The sequence below is a fragment of the Lemur catta genome, chromosome 10 (genome assembly GCF_020740605.2).
Source record: "Lemur catta isolate mLemCat1 chromosome 10, mLemCat1.pri, whole genome shotgun sequence".
Lineage (NCBI taxonomy): Eukaryota > Metazoa > Chordata > Mammalia > Primates > Lemuridae > Lemur > Lemur catta.
In genome coordinates, this window is record NC_059137.1 from 81,307,057 (window position 1) to 81,325,662 (window position 18,606).

The 18,606-nt window shown below is 42.6% G+C and overlaps 1 protein-coding gene across 5 annotated transcripts in view; it reads right to left on the bottom strand.

Moving 5' to 3' along the window:
• The window catches only part of LOC123646463 (aminopeptidase O (putative)), a 349,846-nt gene that overhangs the window by 100,900 nt on the left and 230,340 nt on the right, over positions 1-18,606 (bottom strand). For all 5 annotated transcript variants that reach the window (XR_006737901.1, XM_045563458.1, XM_045563459.1 and 2 more), the window contains 2 exons: positions 11,831-11,874; positions 5,565-5,625 (listed from right to left, as the gene is read on the bottom strand). Coding sequence is in view for 4 of the 5 variants with exons in the window: in XM_045563458.1 (XP_045419414.1) it covers positions 5,565-5,625; positions 11,831-11,874 (105 nt within the window). In the remaining variant the exon portion in view is untranslated. The remainder of the gene's footprint in view (positions 1-5,564; positions 5,626-11,830; positions 11,875-18,606) is intronic.

Below are 18,606 nucleotides of genomic sequence, written 5' to 3' on the forward strand. Positions count from 1 at the left end.
GCTAAAAGAAGCCTACAAGTTATTTCCCTAAGAAACCAGCTGGTTTTCTCTGTGCTAAAAGCACATCGTGGCTACAATGACATAAAGCCTCTTGTATTATATCTTATCAAGTTTCCTCAATTTTGTGATTACAGCATTTTCCCTACAAGACTTAAGTTTTCTATCATTTGCTTGTGTGGCCTCTGGCAACTTGCAGGTGTTTGCTCGGAAAGAAGTGGCACGTTCCCAAGATGACAAAATAACCTGCTGTTCTAAAAATTCTGGGATTCAGGCGCAAGCCAGGCAACTCGAGATGAATTCTGCCTATTTCCGGGACGTATTACGCAGCCGACCTGCTACTCATCTCCTCTCTCTCCGCTGTTGCCACTGCGGCTGATGGTTTTGCCTGTTAACGGCTGCCAAGCATGTCCGCCAAAGAGGAGACTGAGGCACAGAAAGGCTGTGAGAGTCACCTGAGGCAGTGTGCCTGAGTTCACAGCTCAGGAAACAGGGCTCCTGAAGTAGAAACTAAGAGCTGATGCAAGGCTCGTCATCAGTTCATGTCCTCTGAATGCCCACTGTGAACCAGCACTGCCACCCTCTACCTGTGGATGTGATCGTCTGTGCTGCCACGGAGAATTGAAGGTGTCTACAGATTAGTCAGCTTTATCTTTACCCACATGTTTGACAAAAATACAGAGGATTTCAATCATGTCTATTCTGTGGGTGATTTTAAGGCATTATGCACTCAGATTGTAATTCAACTAATAGCTTTAGAGCATCTCTGTTCATTAGGAATATATGCAAGCTACATGTGTCATTTAAATTTTTCCAGTTGCCACATTTAGAAAGTAAGAAGTAGCAGGTAAGATTATTATTATTATTATTTTTTGAGACAAAGTCTCACTCTGTCACCTTAGTGTAGAGTACAGTGGCATCATCGTAGCTCACAGCAACCTCAAACTCCTAGGCTCAAGCGATCCTACTGCCTCAGCCTCCCAAGTAGCTGGGACTACAAGTGCCCACCACCATGCCCAGCTAATTTTTCTATTTTTAGTAAAGACGGGGTCTCACTCTTCCTCAGGCTGGTCTCGGACTCCTGACCTCAAGCAATTCTCCCGCCTCAGCCTCCCAAGTGGCTGAGACTACAGGCTTGCACTACCATACCTGGCTAGATTAATTCTGATAATGTATTTTATTAGGTACATATACACTGAGTTGCAATGTATCCAGAATATTATTATTTCAACATATAACAAATATTAAAAAAAAGTAATGAAATATTTACCTTCATTTTTGTACTAAGTCTCCTAGATCTGATGGGTTTTCACAGTCCATCATGATTTGGGTGCTGACTTTTAATCTGAAATGCTTGATCTGTATTTATATTTCAAAAAATTTATAGTTGAAAAAGTAGATTCATTCACATACCCAGGTTGTTCCAAACAATAACTAAATTGTGAGATTTTAAATTTAATTAAGATTAAAAATTCAGTGCCTCAGGTGTACTAGATATATTTCAGGTGCTGAGAACCACATGTGGCTACTGTACTGCATGGTAAGCCACTGAGCATCTACTACGCACAAGGCCCCAAACAAAGGAGCATCACAGCAGGTACTGCAAGGATAAGTCAGGCATAACCCTTGTTCTTGGGCATGGAAGGTAGGGAATGGTAGGAGCTATAGAAAGGAAAGCATTCCAAGGAGAAAAAAGCATGTGTGCAAAGGAAGACTGATGGTAAAGCTCACAAATATTTGTAGACTGGCAGTTATGGTTGGGCATATCCCCAGAATGCTGGGAAATAAGGTTAAAACGGGTAGCTTCAGACAGCACTGCTGATAGCCTCAAATGGCAAGCCAAGGAGTTTGCCCTAAATACATTGTCAATGGGGAGAAAGTTTCTAGTGAAAAGAATGGATCTGAGCTGTGTCTTAGGAAGATTCACTTGGCCTTGATGTGAATGATGGATGGAAAGGGGACGAGCCTGGCAGCTAAAAGACCAATTAGCTACTGCACTAGCAAAATATAATTTTGTTCAAGCAAAATGTAATTTAAAAAATGGTGGAGGTGCTAGGAAAGAAAGAAAATCAGAAATTTAATAAGTGTGTACGTAATGACCTAGTACTTGGCAATGTAGAGAGGAAATCAAAGAAAGGCAGGAGCATATACTAAAATAAGGAGTGCAGAAGAAAGGCCGGATGGAGAAAAGTTACTTCTAGTGTATTTGCATATAAATGTTTTAAAAGAAGATTGGACTATATGTGCACATGGGATAGAGGGGGACCTTTGTTTGGGCAGACATGAAAAGAAATCAAAATCTATTTACAGAGCTGCCAAATTACCAGAATGTACAACTTTCTGAGAAACAATGTATAGTATATTGTTCCAACAGTGGACAGGCTGAAGAAATTCAATTATGGTACTATTCATTAGGAAGCGATGCAGCTGTCAAAAATTATTGCTCTTGAATTATATGGAGGAATGTGGGAAACTACTCAAGATATATTCTTAAATGTAAATTTTTAGCTTGGAAGATAGGATTCCAATTTTATTTCAGAAGTATACGCACCTACCTGCTGTTCAGCACAGAAAATGTGTGGGAGGACACACGCCACGCTGTTATCAGGCACAGGTTATCTCTCGGGAGGAAGACTGAAGGGGGCAAGAGCTTTTACATTTTATATTTTGCCATTGTTTGAACATGCTCTAGAGAGCATATTCTACTTTTAAAAAGGGAGACAAAGAAAAGGGGGAAATATGTATTTACATACCCAGAACAATGAGTGAAAGGATGTATATCAAAAATTGTCTCTGGGTCATTTTTATGTTCTTATTTATAAACTTTTTTGTATTCCAAGTAAATGTGTAATACTCTGTAACCAGAAAAATGTCATAAAAAGAAATAATCTACTAATATAACACTGATGGTTCAATCAATTTTAAATCTCTTTGCAAGGCCAAAGGTTATAGGGTTAGGGTGTTCTTTCAAGAGGTTTGGATCTAATTTCTTTTGCTTTTTCGGGGTCCATCTAACTTTTATTGCTGCTGAAGCTATTTCTACTTTTTTTTTTTAAATGATTTCCATTCAGTGTGGCCAGAAAGGAAAATCGAGGCCAACCGCAAGGCAAGCCTTCCTGAGAGACGACAAAAAGCCTCTGTAACCTGTGGAATGAAAACTTCACCAGGAGAACGTGACTCTTTTGTCATGAATGACTTCAATTGCTGGTGGACAGAAATTTTTAACAAGAACAAAGAGCATCAGAGCAATTTCAGTGCTCTGGTTGTCACTCCAGGGCAAGTGCACTGGTAACTTTATATTACAGTGACGGGAACAAAGAACAAGGTGTCCCATTCACTGTCAGGCTCCTGCAACCAGAGGGTCTCAGGCCCTCGCACAGCCTTTCACTGACGTGGAAACAAGAAGAAACTCTCAAGGAGTGTGCAAGGGGCTGAGAGCAGGTAAATCATCAGCAGCCATATAAATAATGGCAGAAAATGGGCGGAAGAGATGAAAAGATGCCATCTGATCACTCACTGATGGAAAGATGTGCACTAAATCAGGGCCTTTTCTGTCTGACGCTGTTGTTTTTACCGAACAGCTAAGCACCCAAGGAAATACCAGTTGGGTCTTAAAGACAATTTATAGCTGGTTGGCCTCATTGCACCTGGCCGTTTTGACAGCAGGTTTTGTCAGTTTATAGCAGAGATTCTTGTCTACACTATAAGCTGTCACTAATGCAACTAGACCTTTGGAAAAAATGTACCGCTCAGAGGCAAATCTCTCTCTTTCACATACTCCTCCCCCTTTTAATGAAAAGCAAAAACCTCCTGCTGGTGGCAAACCCTCCTCCTCTTCAGGGGAAATTACATGGCCCTGGCAGTGAGAGGGTCAGCCCCAGCGCCACAACCCAAGTGGGGAGCGCCTGCCTGCTTCTGGGTAGGGATTAAGGACTCTTTCTTTTCCCTTCCCTCGGGCCGGCCGAGTGTTGCAAACAGCAGCCTTGTTGTTCCAGGCCAGGAAATTCAGGAGCTGACTCTCTGAGTCCGGGACTCTTCCCTGCTTCCAGGCCACGCTAAGAATGTCTGGGAGCCTTGTGACAGCCTGGCTTAGGAACAGGAGGCAAAAGGCTTTGGAGACTGCACTGCCCCTCCCCCCCAGCCCCATCTGAAAAAACAAAGGGCAAGGCTTGGCTACTCACAACCACACAAACCTTAACTTGTTTTCCCTGCATTTTTGTACTCAGTGAGTGGTCTGGTCTGGAAGTCACCTTCTTAGAAACCACAGGACCTCATTGTCATATATGTGAGTGGAAAGCACTGCCTCCCAGGACCAGGGGCTGCCTGGCCCCACGCCTGTTTTGTTTTATTATTTTTTGTTCCCAGGAGGATTGGGCCAAACAAATAACTTTTAACAGGTGACATACATTCCTGAAGCTAAGGCCAAGTGTCCTTTTTTAAGGAACGAGCTAACAGTGGCTGGTGGCCGACATTTCCCCCGTGTGGTGGGGAAGGACAAAGACGCGAGTGGAGGGCTGGAAAAGGTAACAGAGAACAGCCCCTCCCGCGCCTTCATTTCATGGTTCACAGACATTCGCTGACATTCACACACTCCCGAGGGGAAGCTCATGTAACCAGCCATGAAACCAGAAACGAGCAGGCTGAAAGGACTGCTAGCCTGGGCCCAGGGCAGAGTCTCTCACAGCCATGGGGGTCTGCCCCAGACCCCAGTGCTGCTCTGGGGGCTGCAGGCTGGCAAAACCCCAGGCCTCCAGCGTCCTCTGACCACCCATCTGGGATGTCACCCTCAAGACTTCCCAGGTCCTAGGCTCTTGCTAAGGTCGGCATTCAAGTTGGTGAGGGGCCTGGGCTGTTTAAGAGGCTTTGGGAGGCACAGGACCTGGGGTGAGTGGAAGGGAAGAGGAGGCTCCAGGCCAGGCGATTCCCATGAAGCTAGGGCTGCCCAGGAAAAAGTTTCTTCCTTATAGTTGCCCATGGACTGAAATGGAAGGAGAACAAAATCTCAGGTAGGGGTGAGCCCAGTTTCCTAAGACAGAGAAGCAAATCTAAACAGGTCATCCAGGTGAAGAGGCCGGCCTGAGGCAGGAACCTGAGGCAGAACCAGGGAGGATGTCCAGGGCAGGCACACTGGGGAAAGCAGGACCAGAAGCCGCGGGTACAGCAGGTCAGAGGAAAGCCGCGGCAAAGCAGCTCGCCTGTCTGCTATGTGCTAAATGCGGAGCTGGAGGCCAGCTGCTCCCCACTGGGGGCTTTAAACTGTTGCCTGGAGACTCCACCCAAAATATACGCCACCCTTTGCGAGACCTCATTCAACACAGTTCAGAGGGTACTGTCACGTCCACCTGTAGCACCACAGTGACTTGAAACAGTGGCCAGAGGCACACCCCATGATGTCAGGCTGAAGTGGGGTGGGAAGACAAGTATTTTCCTGACTTAGGGGTACTCCACCTCACGAAGATAATTACTTTTAGACGCATATATTCAGTACTCATTGTCATGATTGATACACCAAGTAGCAAACTTTACTATTCTCCACGGACTCTCCTAAAGCATTATCTTGAGAGTACCTTTGGTATTCCAGAACTCTCAAGCCAGTCTTGGAAGATGTTCTCAACAGACAACTCAAGCCTGTAGAAATAAAACAACAAAAAGTAAAGGATTAAAAAGCTACAGAGCACTTGTTAGACAGAATACTTCTAACTACGTGGGCACATCACAGCACCAATCTTCCAGAAGTGGCTGGTTTTGGAGAAAGGGCAACGCCCCCCTATCAATCTCTGCAGGACAACGTTCCACATAAGTGTGTGGCTACATACAGTCAGCCTGTGCCACAGCCTACTGCCAATGCTGAGGGTTAGTTCACTGACAAGCATTAAGGCAAATTCTGCTTTGACATATGTAGTCAGTGCACACATGGGTATTAACATACAGTGGCACTAAAAACAAAACAAACACACACTCCTCTATCCACTGCCAAGTAAATGCATAAAAGTCATAGCTACTATTCATTGAACATCTACTATGTACAAAATCCTATTTATTTTACAATAACTGTGCAAGACCAATATTATTATCCCCATCTTAGAGATGAACCAATAAAGGTTCTGAGAGGTTGAGGAACTTATCCAAGGCCACATAGATGGTAGTTGAAGAACTGGGATTTGGACCTATGGTGCCCGGCTATGAAGCCCCAGCTTTTCTTTCTGTTCTAAATTTAGCCTTCATGATACACCAGTTTCTGTTATGGCACAGCCAAGCCTACGGTGGGGGTGGGGGTGTGGGGGGGTGGCGTGCCTGCTCCAAACCATGCTGACTTTCCCTTCTCCTTAACGTCTCTCCTGCTACCCTCACCCTGTTTGTCAGCCCTGTGATTACATTTTTGAAGAGATGGGGAGACCCTGGAGGGTGGGGTGCAAAAGTGTGAGAACCCACGGGTCAGCTGCACCCAGGAGCAAAAGACACTCTCCCGTGAATGAAGAGAACATGTGTTTTCAGATCACTTTCCTTTGGAAAGGTTCAAAGCATCTTATAACCATTATCACTTCATTTCTCATAATACCCTTGTGAAGTGAGTGTCAGTTGTTGTGTGGCTTTTTAGCAGATAGAGAAATTGCAGCATAGGAAGACTCTGGCCAAAGCCAGGCCAGGCAGAGGACTAAAGAAAAAACCCAATTTCCTAAATTCCCAGTATCAGTGCAGAGATCACAGTGCACTATGCCCTACTGGTGACTGCTAATGTGGAAGAAAATGTTAAATTACGAGAGGAAGATGAAAGCATTAACTTCAGTTCCTAAAAAAATATTTTTAAAAGGTACTATACGTACGTGACTTCACCTCCCAAGGAAATTATGAGAAACCATAATAAAATGTTTAATTTTCAGGGAAGAAATGGACTACATGTTTTAGGAAAACAGATAACATGCATGTAGTTTTGGGTGTTTTCATCATAATTATTGAGATGACAGTACAGGTGAATTTTTAGGTTTGGGTTTGGATATATGCAGTGGTAAAGCAAAAAGCTGACTTTTCAAATCAAGATGCTCAGAGTCTAAGCCAATGGTGAATTTTTTCCCTCTAAGATCATGTGGCTTAAATAATCACAACAGACAAGCAGAAGCATTTCCACTTAGCCAGAACCCAGGACTTACAGGAAATTACTCTTCTGCATGTCTGATCACTATGGAAATTGATTTTACACAGATAGCTAAAAGTACACACACCCATGACTGCATGTCCTCCGCATTTGTACTAGTAAGCATGCACATCCTGCCTCATTACTGAAACCCAGGCCTGAAGGCCACCCCCTGCCCCCATTCCTCCTGGGTATTGGAACAGCAGGTGGTTCTGCCCTCTGACTGGCTGTTGCCTCCCTACATCCTAGGGGGCAACTCTGAGTTTCGGTGGTCTGTCTCCAGTCCCTCTGAGCTATAGATGTGGTCACACTTAGTTAACACAGCAGGGACAGCATGGGTGAGAATATGCTGGCCACCCTGTCATGACGCTGGTTAGAAACATAAGCTGTGCTTAAAGCTGAGAAAGTGACCAAATTGTACGTCTCTTCATGATGTTACAGAAAATAAACACAGACTTGCACAAAAACGGTATTGCACACGACTGTATCTGCTTGCTCAGTTGATTTCTGAGATTGGGGTGACAAGGATGGAGAGTTGGTTATTAGCTGTATCTACTACTTGTGCCCATCAACTTGTTGCTGATCAAGAGAAATGTCTTTATCACCCTTGGCTCCTGTCTTCAGCTCTTGAGATCCTAAAGATGACAGTCCGTCAGTGCCTCTGAAGGAAGGCACACAGCCCCAGCAACTTTCGCAGGAACTGAATGACAGACATAAAGATCTCTGGAAGTGCACATAGAGACAGAGGCAAGGCAATGGAAACTTCAGAGCTCAGGGTCTGAAATGGAAAATGCTCTTGTTCTAGAATGCAACTTACATTCTGTATAGATTTTTAAATTTTAGTTAACTTCAGATTTAAGTTTCCTCTCTACATGTGGGTGCAAATAGTGTGCATCTCAAAGCTTTGCACATGGTCACTTATTTTCTTGGTCAAAACAAGTCATTTGTGCTTGGGTAAATAACAAAAGATCGCTGAGGTCACATTTATAAAACAAGTATTCCTTAGCTCCACAGGGGAGGAAAAGTATTAGATTAAAACAAACACATGAACATGCTCACACAAACACAATAATTGATGGCAAAGAAAGAAGCGGTAGCTGTTGAACACTGTGTTGAGCACTGAAATACCCAGCAGGCGAAGTGCGTGGGATAAGGTACTCCCCAGAGTGCCTTTCACCAGAGAGGCCCAGAGTTTGTCTGGATTTTCTTCAAAGCACTTTTAGTTTTATCTTACAGCGTCTCCCTACTTCCACCTTCAAATACTCTCCCCTTCCACTCCCTCTGCTCCACTCTGATTCCCCAGACAAATACCTCCTCGTCCCTCCCCTCCGCCCGCCACCGCCACTGCAGCACGGTGCAACTTAGTGGCCAAGAAAGAAAGGTCAGGCTCATGCTTGACTCCTCTATTCCACTTCCACAACCAATCAGCCAGTCTTGTCTGTGGCAACTCTAAAGTATTCCTCAGACTGCTCATTACTGTCAAGCTCTACTGCCACTGTCCCCATCTCTGTCATAGAGTCAGCTCTCAAGATCTCTGGACTGCACTGCTCTGTTGGTTTCTGACTGGTCTCCTGGCTTCCAGTCCTCCCGGGCTCCACCTCTCCCTGACACTGCCCCTGTAGAGGAGCCTTTCCGATCTGCCGATGGCACTCCCGTCCTTAAACCCTTCAGTGGTACCTGCGCCTAAAGGCTCAAGGCTGGGACTGATGAGACCGTTCTCTGTGTCCCCAGGACTTTGAACCTCCCCCAAGCAATTCCTACACTGAGCCATAATGACCTGTTTCTGTTATGTCTTCAGCAGTAGACTAGGAGCTTCCTAGGGCTGGGCATGGGATTTATTCCTGTTTGTTCCCCAGTGTCCAGCCCAAAGCCTGGGATGGGAGATGCTCAATAAAGAATGTTACATGAATCAAAGCAAGAGAACAACACAAAGGCAGTATGACACACACACAGTGCCAGCCCCTGAACACTAACTGACTGGTCTGATCTGAAAACCCTTCCCCTGCTCAGAACAGCTCACGTGCCTAACAGATGTGTCTGAGGATCAGTTTGCAGCAGGGGCCAAAGATTAGAGGCTTCAGGGGGTAGGTGTGGGGCCTTTGGAGACCAAGATAAAATTGGTACAATATGTTGCATAGGTAATAGGGGTAAACAGTCTGTTTTAATAGCTGAACTAGATTCTGTGATTAGTTAGTAGGCAAGATGTGTGAGTTTCAAAATATATTCTGGTATACTTGCTGAAATAGATTCATTGCAGGGCTGAAATCTCCTTAGCTTTTAAGGAGAATTTTTAAAAAGAAGCTTAAACTTGCTAGCCAAAACGTGATCCTAACCGGGAGAGGTAGCCTATCAAAATCCATGTGAGTGGTGTTTGGTGGCCACCATTAAGACAGGTGCTGCTCTTAACGTCCACCATTACAACAAAAGTCTCTTTGTGGGCCTGGCGTGTAGCGTCAATAAATACTCACAGTGATAAAATCCAGGTCTCCCTGAGCCAGAGGGCTCAGGGGCCATCCAAATGCACTCCATAACCTTACTAGGAAGAGTATTAAAGAAGAGAAGACCTAAAACTGCACTCTGTTGCTTCAGTGAAGATTGCTACATTCATGCCCCTAAGAGAAGTTCTTCTGAAAGAATGCGTAGTCATCACTCAGAAACAAACTTTGGTAATAGTCTAAGGAGGTAGTATACAATTTCTATTAGTTTTCTCTTTTTCTCTGCTTTAGTTTCTAAGGAAACTGCTTTGTTCTATCAGAGGACCTGAGAAGTCATTCTGGGGCAGGTACAAAAGAAAAGAAAAAAATATCTTGCAGGTAAACTGTTCCTCTTGATCCTAGGAGTAAGGACCACATCTGATGTGATTTTCGCGTGAAGAAAACCCCATATGTCTGGTTTAAAAAAAAAAAAAAGGATGGCAAATCTGAAACATTTCAGACCTCCCAAAACAAACCACACTTCTTTCAAGCAGACTCCTGAAAAGCGAACCATCTTGGCCAATTACTAAGGCCTCACGCAATCTCCCTGGATAGGACTTTGTTCAGCATCAAAAGGCATGAACATGAAGCAGCAGAAACATAGGAATTTATCCAATTATGCCGGTATGTTAATTCTGTATGATCCACTGGCTTGTTTTATGTATGTGTGTTAAATAAAGGTACAAAAATACAGTTAGATGGAATAAGATCTAGTGTTTGATAGTACAGTAGGGTGAGACTGTAGTTAACAATAATTTGTTGTATAGTTCAAAATTGCTGGAAGAGAGAAATTGGAGTGTTCCCAACATAAAGAAGGGGTGAGGACAGGCATGGTGGCTCACGCCTATAATCCTAGCACTCTGGGAGGCCGAGGTAGGAGACTCAATTGAGGCCAGGAGTTCAAGACCAGCCTCAGCAAGAGCAAGACCTCATCTCTACAAAAAACAGAAAAATTACCCAGGCATGGTGCTATGTGCCTGTAGTCCCAGTTACTCAGGAGGCTGAGGCAGGAGGACTGCTTCAGTCTAGGAGTTTGAGGTTGCAGTGAGCTGATGATGCCACTACACTGTAGCCCAGGCAACAGAGCAAGACCCTGTCTACACACACACACACACACACACACACACACACACACACACACACTCACAAAAAGAAGAGGTGAATGTTTGGGGTGATAGATGTCCTAACTTCCCTGGTTTGATCATTACACACTGTATGCATGTATCAAAATATCATGCATACTCCCAAAATATGGACAACTATTAAGTATAAAAAAATCAGCAACAGTAACATTTCTACCTGTTGAAGAAAGAAATTGGAGCCCTTCTAAATAGAAGGTGGAAGATAAGGAAGTTTAGACAAAAAAGGCCAGGTGGAAATGCAATGCATAGAAAAAGCCTCCCAGCCTCATGGCCCCTGCACCGTCTCTGGAATTTGCATGCCATCCCCTGCACTTAGCCTGGTGGCATAAGCCCTGATACCCTACCCTTGAGACACCCAATTTAGATTGCCTGTAAGATGGCTCATCAACATGTAGGTGACTGGCCTTGCATGAATCTAAGTTTATGTCTGTGTCAAGGAATTCATTTCTACATTTGGAAATCTGTTACATGCATAAAAACATAGCCAAAACTGTGGGTCAGAATTGAGGAGAGTAATATTAGCTCTTCCTCAGAGAAATGTTTAATTTCTCAAGATGCCCCCTTTAATGTTTGAATACCAATTTTGCTATTAGAAATTATGTTTCAGGGTATTCACTTTAGGGCCTAAGTTAAGATAGAAAATTAGAAGAGGGTTGGAATGAACCTAATCTAACCTATAACATAGGTCTTTTAAGCCTCTTATTACTACACATTTTTGCCTTCAATTAAACAGTGTTTCCTTATATTAAGCTGCATTAGCTGGAGCCACCCTAACTTTTTAGAACTCTCCTCCATTCTTTTCCACAGCAGCTAAGGCCACAGACTGTCCTCAGCCTGCTTCCTACACCACTTTCAGGGCTCCTGCCTCTGCAATCCTCGGTCGTGCATGCCGGCTCCCAGCATCCACGTGGGCCCATCCCTAAGTGTGGCTGATTATCCCGTGACTCCTGCTGCCTTAACTAGGTCCCTACCTCCATTAAGAGAAGAAGATTGAACCTTCTAGGTGGTGACAAGCCAAATAATGGCAGGACCATTTTTAACATTAAAAGTAAAACTGGCCTCTTAATTCCTAAATTGGTCATTACCTTTTTTCTTCTGGGATGTTCTCCAATAGCATTTGAAGGAAATCCTGGGATAAGAAAAAAGCAAACCATTAAAGATGTCCATCAATAAATAATTCTGCCTGGAACAATGCCAGACACTGAGCATTCCCAGCTGCTGACTGCTCACCTGCTAGGAAAGCTAGACCTATGCCAACTTATTAGACTCTATACTCAATTTATTAATTTTACAGAGTAATCAATCCAATCTTTTAAAGAGATTTATTTTGTAAAAGCCACAAAACTGAAGAATGGAATGCTTATTATCATATTTTGACCTGACCCAATAGCCTGCTTATTTCACTTCATGTTTAGCCATTTTGAAAAGGCTAACCATTGCGTGAAGCATTGTCCGCCTCTCTCACCCACGGCAGCCTCTGCGGGAGCATTTCCTAGGCAGCCCTGCTACATGCTGAACAATCGGAACGCCTGGAGGCTAGTAACTAACTTGCAACTTTCTTGCATTGCTCTATGGAATGATAAAGAAAAATATCAAGATGATAAATATGCTGATCGAGGAATAGAGATGTCCTCAAGTCCAATTGTGGCTCACAAGCCCCTGCCTCTATCTACAGCCTCTTCTTGTGCTGCTGTACAAATCCTCAGTTGTTGGACATTTGAGGTGGTGACATGATACATGATACGTTTTTCTTAACCTAAAGGCATGACTCACACACACATACATGCTCGTTTTTTCCTTTACTTTAGAAAATATCAATCAGACGGAGACAAAATAGGATAATTAACCTTCGTGTACTCATCAACCCACAGCCAATCCTGCCCCTCCACTTCCCTGCCTCTTGTCTTAGTTAGAAGGAAATCTCAAACATTACATGATTTCATCAATAAAGGTTTTAGTAAATATCTCTAAAAGGACTCATAAAACATAACCACCATACCATAAGACCTAAAAATTTCAAATATGAATGTTCATTCACATTTAATTTGTACCTTGAATATTGTGACCCACCATTCTAGCCCATGTAATTCTGGAATCTTGACTTGGTCTTAACTAGAGTTGTCAGATAAAATACAAGATGTCCAGTAAAATTGGGGGCATAATTACACTAAAAAGTTATTCATTGTTTATCTGAACTTTGAGCTCAACTATATTTTTCTGTTCCGTATTTTTATTTGCTGAATGGGTAACCCTAGTGTCAACCTTTCCTTATCTGAAGGCTTGATAAGATACATTTTGGATAAATACAGAACATGAGACAAATAAAACCAAAATTTAACTTTCTTGGAACTTGATATTGAACAACAAATAAGATTTATACTTGAAGTTTTTCTTTTAATAAATATAAAATAATATTTTTAAATGGGCCCTTTAAAATATAAGCTCAGATGAAAATAATCTTTTAAAACAGGTTAAAATGTAAGCCCAAATACAACAAATGAGAGGCACTCCAGACGGAAGCCCTCCCAACAGAACCAAGCCTGCAGACGCAGAGTCGGCACAGGGCTCTGATGAGATCCATTTAACTCGGAGTGTGAGATGGAAGCACCAGCACAGATCTTCATATTACAAAACAGACAGAATTACAGAGGAATACAAATCTGCAAACAATTTGTGTGACAAGGTACTCTTCTTCTATCATCACACTGAAGTATAGCCATCACTACACCAGCAAAGCTAGCCATCCCATTTCTACATGTTTATGGGTGGTTACAGGCCATTTCTTCCAGGGGCAAAGTCTTCCTACTAAGAACATTAATGAAAGATTTATTTCTTGCAACCTCTGTTCTCCTTCTAAGACTTTGTTTATTGCTGCTTCACCTACAGTAACAATACAAAGAATCACAAAACTAATGTTAAAAAAAATGGAGTGAAGGACAACCCCCAATTGATTAACGCCTCACAGCTGAAGTCCTTCCTTGCACGTGCAATGGATATATGGAGAAATACTAAAAGAAACAAGAGCAGTATTTAGAATGCAAAGAATTATTTTTGCTTGAGGTTTTTTTTTTTTTTTTTTTTGAGACAGAGTCTCACTCTGTTATCCAGGCTGGAGTGCAGTGATACCATCATGGCTCACGCAACTGCAGATGCCTGGGGTCAAGTGATCTTCCTGCCTCAGCCTCCTGAGTAGTTGGGAGTATAGGCACCGCGTCTGGCTACTTTTTTGACTTTTAGTAGAGATTGGGTCTCGCTCTGGCTCAAGCTGGTCTCAAACTCAGGTTGAGCACACTCAAGTGATCCTCTGTCCTTGGCCTCCCACAGTGCTAGGATTACAGGCATGAGCCACCACGCCTGGCCTTGAAGTTCTTAAAGTCAGTATTTTTATTATTTTAAAAATTATTTTGCCAGCTGGGCGCGGTGGCTCATTCCTGTAATCCTAACACTCTGGGAGGCCAAGGTGGGTGGATTGCTCGAAGTCAGGAGTTCGAGACCAGCCTGAGCAAGAGCAAGACCCCGTCTCTACTAAAAATAGAAAGAAATTATCTGGCCAACTAAAATATATATAGAAAAAATTAGCCGGGCATGGTGGCGCATGCCTGTAGTCCCAGCTACTTGGGAGGCTGAGGCAGTAGGATCGCTTAAGCCCAGGAGTTTGAGGTTGCTGTGAGCTAGGCTGACGCCACGGCACTCACTCTAGCCCGGGCAACAACTCGACACTCTGTCTCAAAAAAAAAAAAATTATTTTGCCAAAAAATTAAATTAGAAAGTCATTTATCACAATCTAGTATGTTAATACATTATTTTGCAAATCCTACATTCATAGATTACTTTGTAGATTACTTTGTCATTGGCTTATAGATAGCATTTTTGATTCTTAAAAAATCCAAGTACTATAATTATAATTCTTACTAATTTCACTTCATCATCTCCTTATGTCCCATACCAATTTATCCCATATTTGCCTGGTAATTTGTGCTCAATTATGTGGGGGGAAAATCACATTAACTCAATGGCAAGGGGGAGAATTTAATTGCATGAGAAGCAGGAAATTCAGAGTTAACCTTATTTCTGCCCTTTTGCATTTTCCATTCACAGATGGATCCTTCTTTACAGGACTGCAGAGCACAGCGATCCAGAATTCTGTGTGAATACAGGAGAAGAGCAGGAGGTCCCCAGGAAGTCCTGCTTCATTTTTTAAGAAAGACGGTCGTCCCACCTCCCAGCAGGTGGCCACTCTGGAGCATTTATTTGCCTCTTCCTGCCTCAGAGAGACCTACAGACAACATAGCAGTTAGCTGGAGGTTGTCAACTAATGCTAGGATGACAAGTCCAGGGATCACAAAAACCTAATACCGTGGGCATCTCTGAGACACAGTGTCTGGATTCCCACAAGCTATGGGAACGCCTTTCTACAGGGGTAGGTATCCTTCTCTTCTGTGCTCCGTCCAACGCCAGAGACACTTGGTCTCATCCAGGCAGTCTCTGTACCATCTCTCAGTGGAATCGACCCAATTGGTCCTTTTGACTCCTTTCATAGGCTCAATCTTCAGCCACGAAACACTAGTTTTCCTGTTTTGTAAATTGGCATATACTCTTGGGGTGGACTTGTGACGGAAGCTTTCCCCCACTCTATACAACGGAATGAAATAAAAAGAAAAATGTGCCTTATGATTATTCCTTTCCTTACCACCTCTTTTCAATTCTTTCTTTTTTTTTTTTTTTTTTTGAGACAGAGTCTCACTTTGTTGCCCAAGCTAGAGTGAGTGCCGTGGCGTCAGCCTAGCTCACAGCAACCTCACACTCCTGGGCTTAAGCGATCCTACTGCCTCAGCCTCCCGAGTAGCTGGGACTACAGGCATGTGCCACCATGCCCGGCTAATTTTCTTTTGCTATATATATTTTTAGTTGGCCAGATAATTTCTTTCTATTTTTAGTAGAGATGGGGTCTCACTCAGGCTGGTCTCAAACTCCTGACCTCGAGCGATCCACCCGCCTCGGCCTCCCAGAGTGCTAGGATTACAGGCGTGAGCCACCGCGCCCGGCCCAATTCTTTCATCTGTCTTCACTCTTCCCTTCAGTGTGTTGGCAGTTTTGTGAGCGCAACTTACAAATCTTTTTTTTTTTTTTTTTTTTGAGACAGAGTCTCGCTCTGTTGCCCAAGCTAGAGTGAGTGCCGTGGCGTCAGCCTAGCTCACAGCAACCTCAAGCTCCTGGGCTTAAGTGATCCTCCTGCCTCAGCCTCCCGAGTAGCTGGGACTACAGGCATGCGCCACCATGCCCAGCTAATTTTTTGTATGTATAATTTTTTGTATGTATATTTTTAGTTGGCCAGATAATTTCTTTCTATTTTTAGTAGGGACGAGGTCTCACTGTTGCTCAGGCTGGTCTCGAACTCCTGACCTCGAGCGATCCACCTGCCTCGGCCTCCCAGAGTGCTAGGATTACAGGCGTGAGCCACCGCGCCCGGCCCGCAACTTACAAATCTTAATTGGACAAGAACTTCATGGTTGATTCTAAGATCACTGACAAAGCTCGCTAGCAAAGATTGTAGGGGTCCCAGTTTGTCACCTTTGCAGCCAAGAAAAAAAAAAAACAAAACAAAAAACCTGCTGTTTTGAGAGGGGATATGAAATTTTATCTGGCTCCTTGGCAATGATTTTAAGTCCACACTCCAGTCAGAAAATACATTCCTTGAGAATATTTTTTTTCATTTCCAACTCTCCTAATAATCTATATGCTAATCAGGTCAGTCCCAGACAGCTTGTTTTGATTAACACCTAACAACACTAAATTAAGCACTACAATTAAAAAAAAAACCAACACTGATTTTGGCATATGGCTAATCTGGTAATTATTTTTTATTCCCGGTGAAAGTATTCAACAAAAAGCAGGTGCATGTAGATTCTACTGGATAAACTGACACTGGCTTGATAATTAATTACACAGGACTGGCAATTTCTGTCAAGTATTTTATGAGTAATTATCACAGTCGTGGGAAGGAAGAGGTAGAAGAGGCAAAACAAACAAAATATTGACGCAAGGACAGGATTGGCAGGGTAAGAACTGAGAAGATATGAAATTGTCAGGAAGAGTCATTGCTGCACTCAGGAGGGGAGCTTTAGTGGGGGCTAGAAAGATGATAGTACTGAAATGCTGGACAGGCAGGGTGTTTGGAAGGGAAAGGATTAAGAAGTAAACTGGAAAAGGAAGAAACTAAGGGACTTCTGAGTAAAGAAACTGGGTCATAGTCCTTCCTCATCAATAACTAACCAGTAATGTAAACAAAAACACAATCCATTTAACAAGTTAGCAAAAACTTGACCAGCAGCATCCAAACAAGGAGGAAAATATAGCTTCATGGTATAAACTTGAAGCAACCAAGGAAAGAAACATAAGATTTGAACACCGCTTCTAACTGTCCCTCTGTACAACCCACAACCTCATGCTTAGCAGGTTGTGCTAGTGAGTTGCCTGAACCCCACGAATTCTCACAAATACCCACACATTTCGAAAAAAACAGAAATATCTTTATCTTTCTTCTTTTTTGACTGTGGAGGGACTAGAAATGTTTGCTGGCAGGAGGAAAAACATGAAAAATAAACACTTGAGGGTGACTGTCTTTGACGAACTGTGTAAGTTCTAGGGCTCCAACCAGAATTAGAGGTATAATATTAATTGAGAGATACCTGCAGTGGGAAAAAGCTATACCCATATTAGGTCATGAGACTTTCGGCAGGGATATTTAACAAGTTTTCAAGAGTAGCAGAGCCAAATTCTTCCAACAAAGGCTGTATACAACTCCAGTGGAGCTTGTCCCTCCTCCGCCTCCATACATAATATTCAAGTTTCAAACTATAGCTCAGAGGGGAAGAAAAACAGGCCTAAGAGGAGATGTAAAAGGAATCAAGGATAATATTTCAATACATATGAGAATAAATAAAAGGTCAGGACAGTCTTACTCATACTAAGAATGAGCAAGAAGACAAGTATGGCAACTATGCAAACTAATATAACAACAACAACCCACATAAAGAGAGAGACAGAAAGAAAGAAACATATAAAGGACAAAAAATCCAATCTTGAAGAAAACATAATCCAAGGAATAGAAGAAAATTTTCCACCAATGCTTTACACTATAAAATAAATTAACAAGAAAAGACCAAGGACTAAAATAATACCAGTACAGGAGCATTAATAAAATAGAAACAGCAAGGAAAAGAATAGACATTAAAAAAAATAACATTAAAAATAAAGGGGTTGCTTGAGATAAACACAAGCTATGAAAAAAAAAAAGATAAAAGCAATTAGAAAATAACAGGTATAGAGGACAAAGATGATATAACACAAAGATAATTGGTAACTTGAAATGCAGAACCCTGTAAGGGGAAAAACATGTATTTAGAGATACGGTTAAGACAATTTCACTGAAAGAAAGAAGACTAGAATCTAAGACTAAAAATAAAAAGACACACTGTTTTCCAGGAAAAAAATGATACAGAATCATGGACACCAAGCCATTTTCTGATTAAATTCAAAACTTCAAAGATAAGCAATCTATGTGGTATAAAGGGGGAAAAGTAGGCTGACTTCAAAAGTTTCCACAGCAGGATTTAATGCCAGAAGGCAGTTGAGCAGCGTCTATAAAGTTCTGCGGGAAGGAAAATGTGACCCGAGAATATTATAGTCAGTTAGTAATTCAAATATAAAGACAACAGGCAAGCATTCTTAAGCAGTAGGAACTCAGAAATCATAAAACCTGTGAGTCTGCAACTTGAGTATCAATTTGATAATGAAATTCAGCCAACAAAGAATTGAATCAAAATAAAATATTCATGAATATAGAAGCATGGTAAAATAA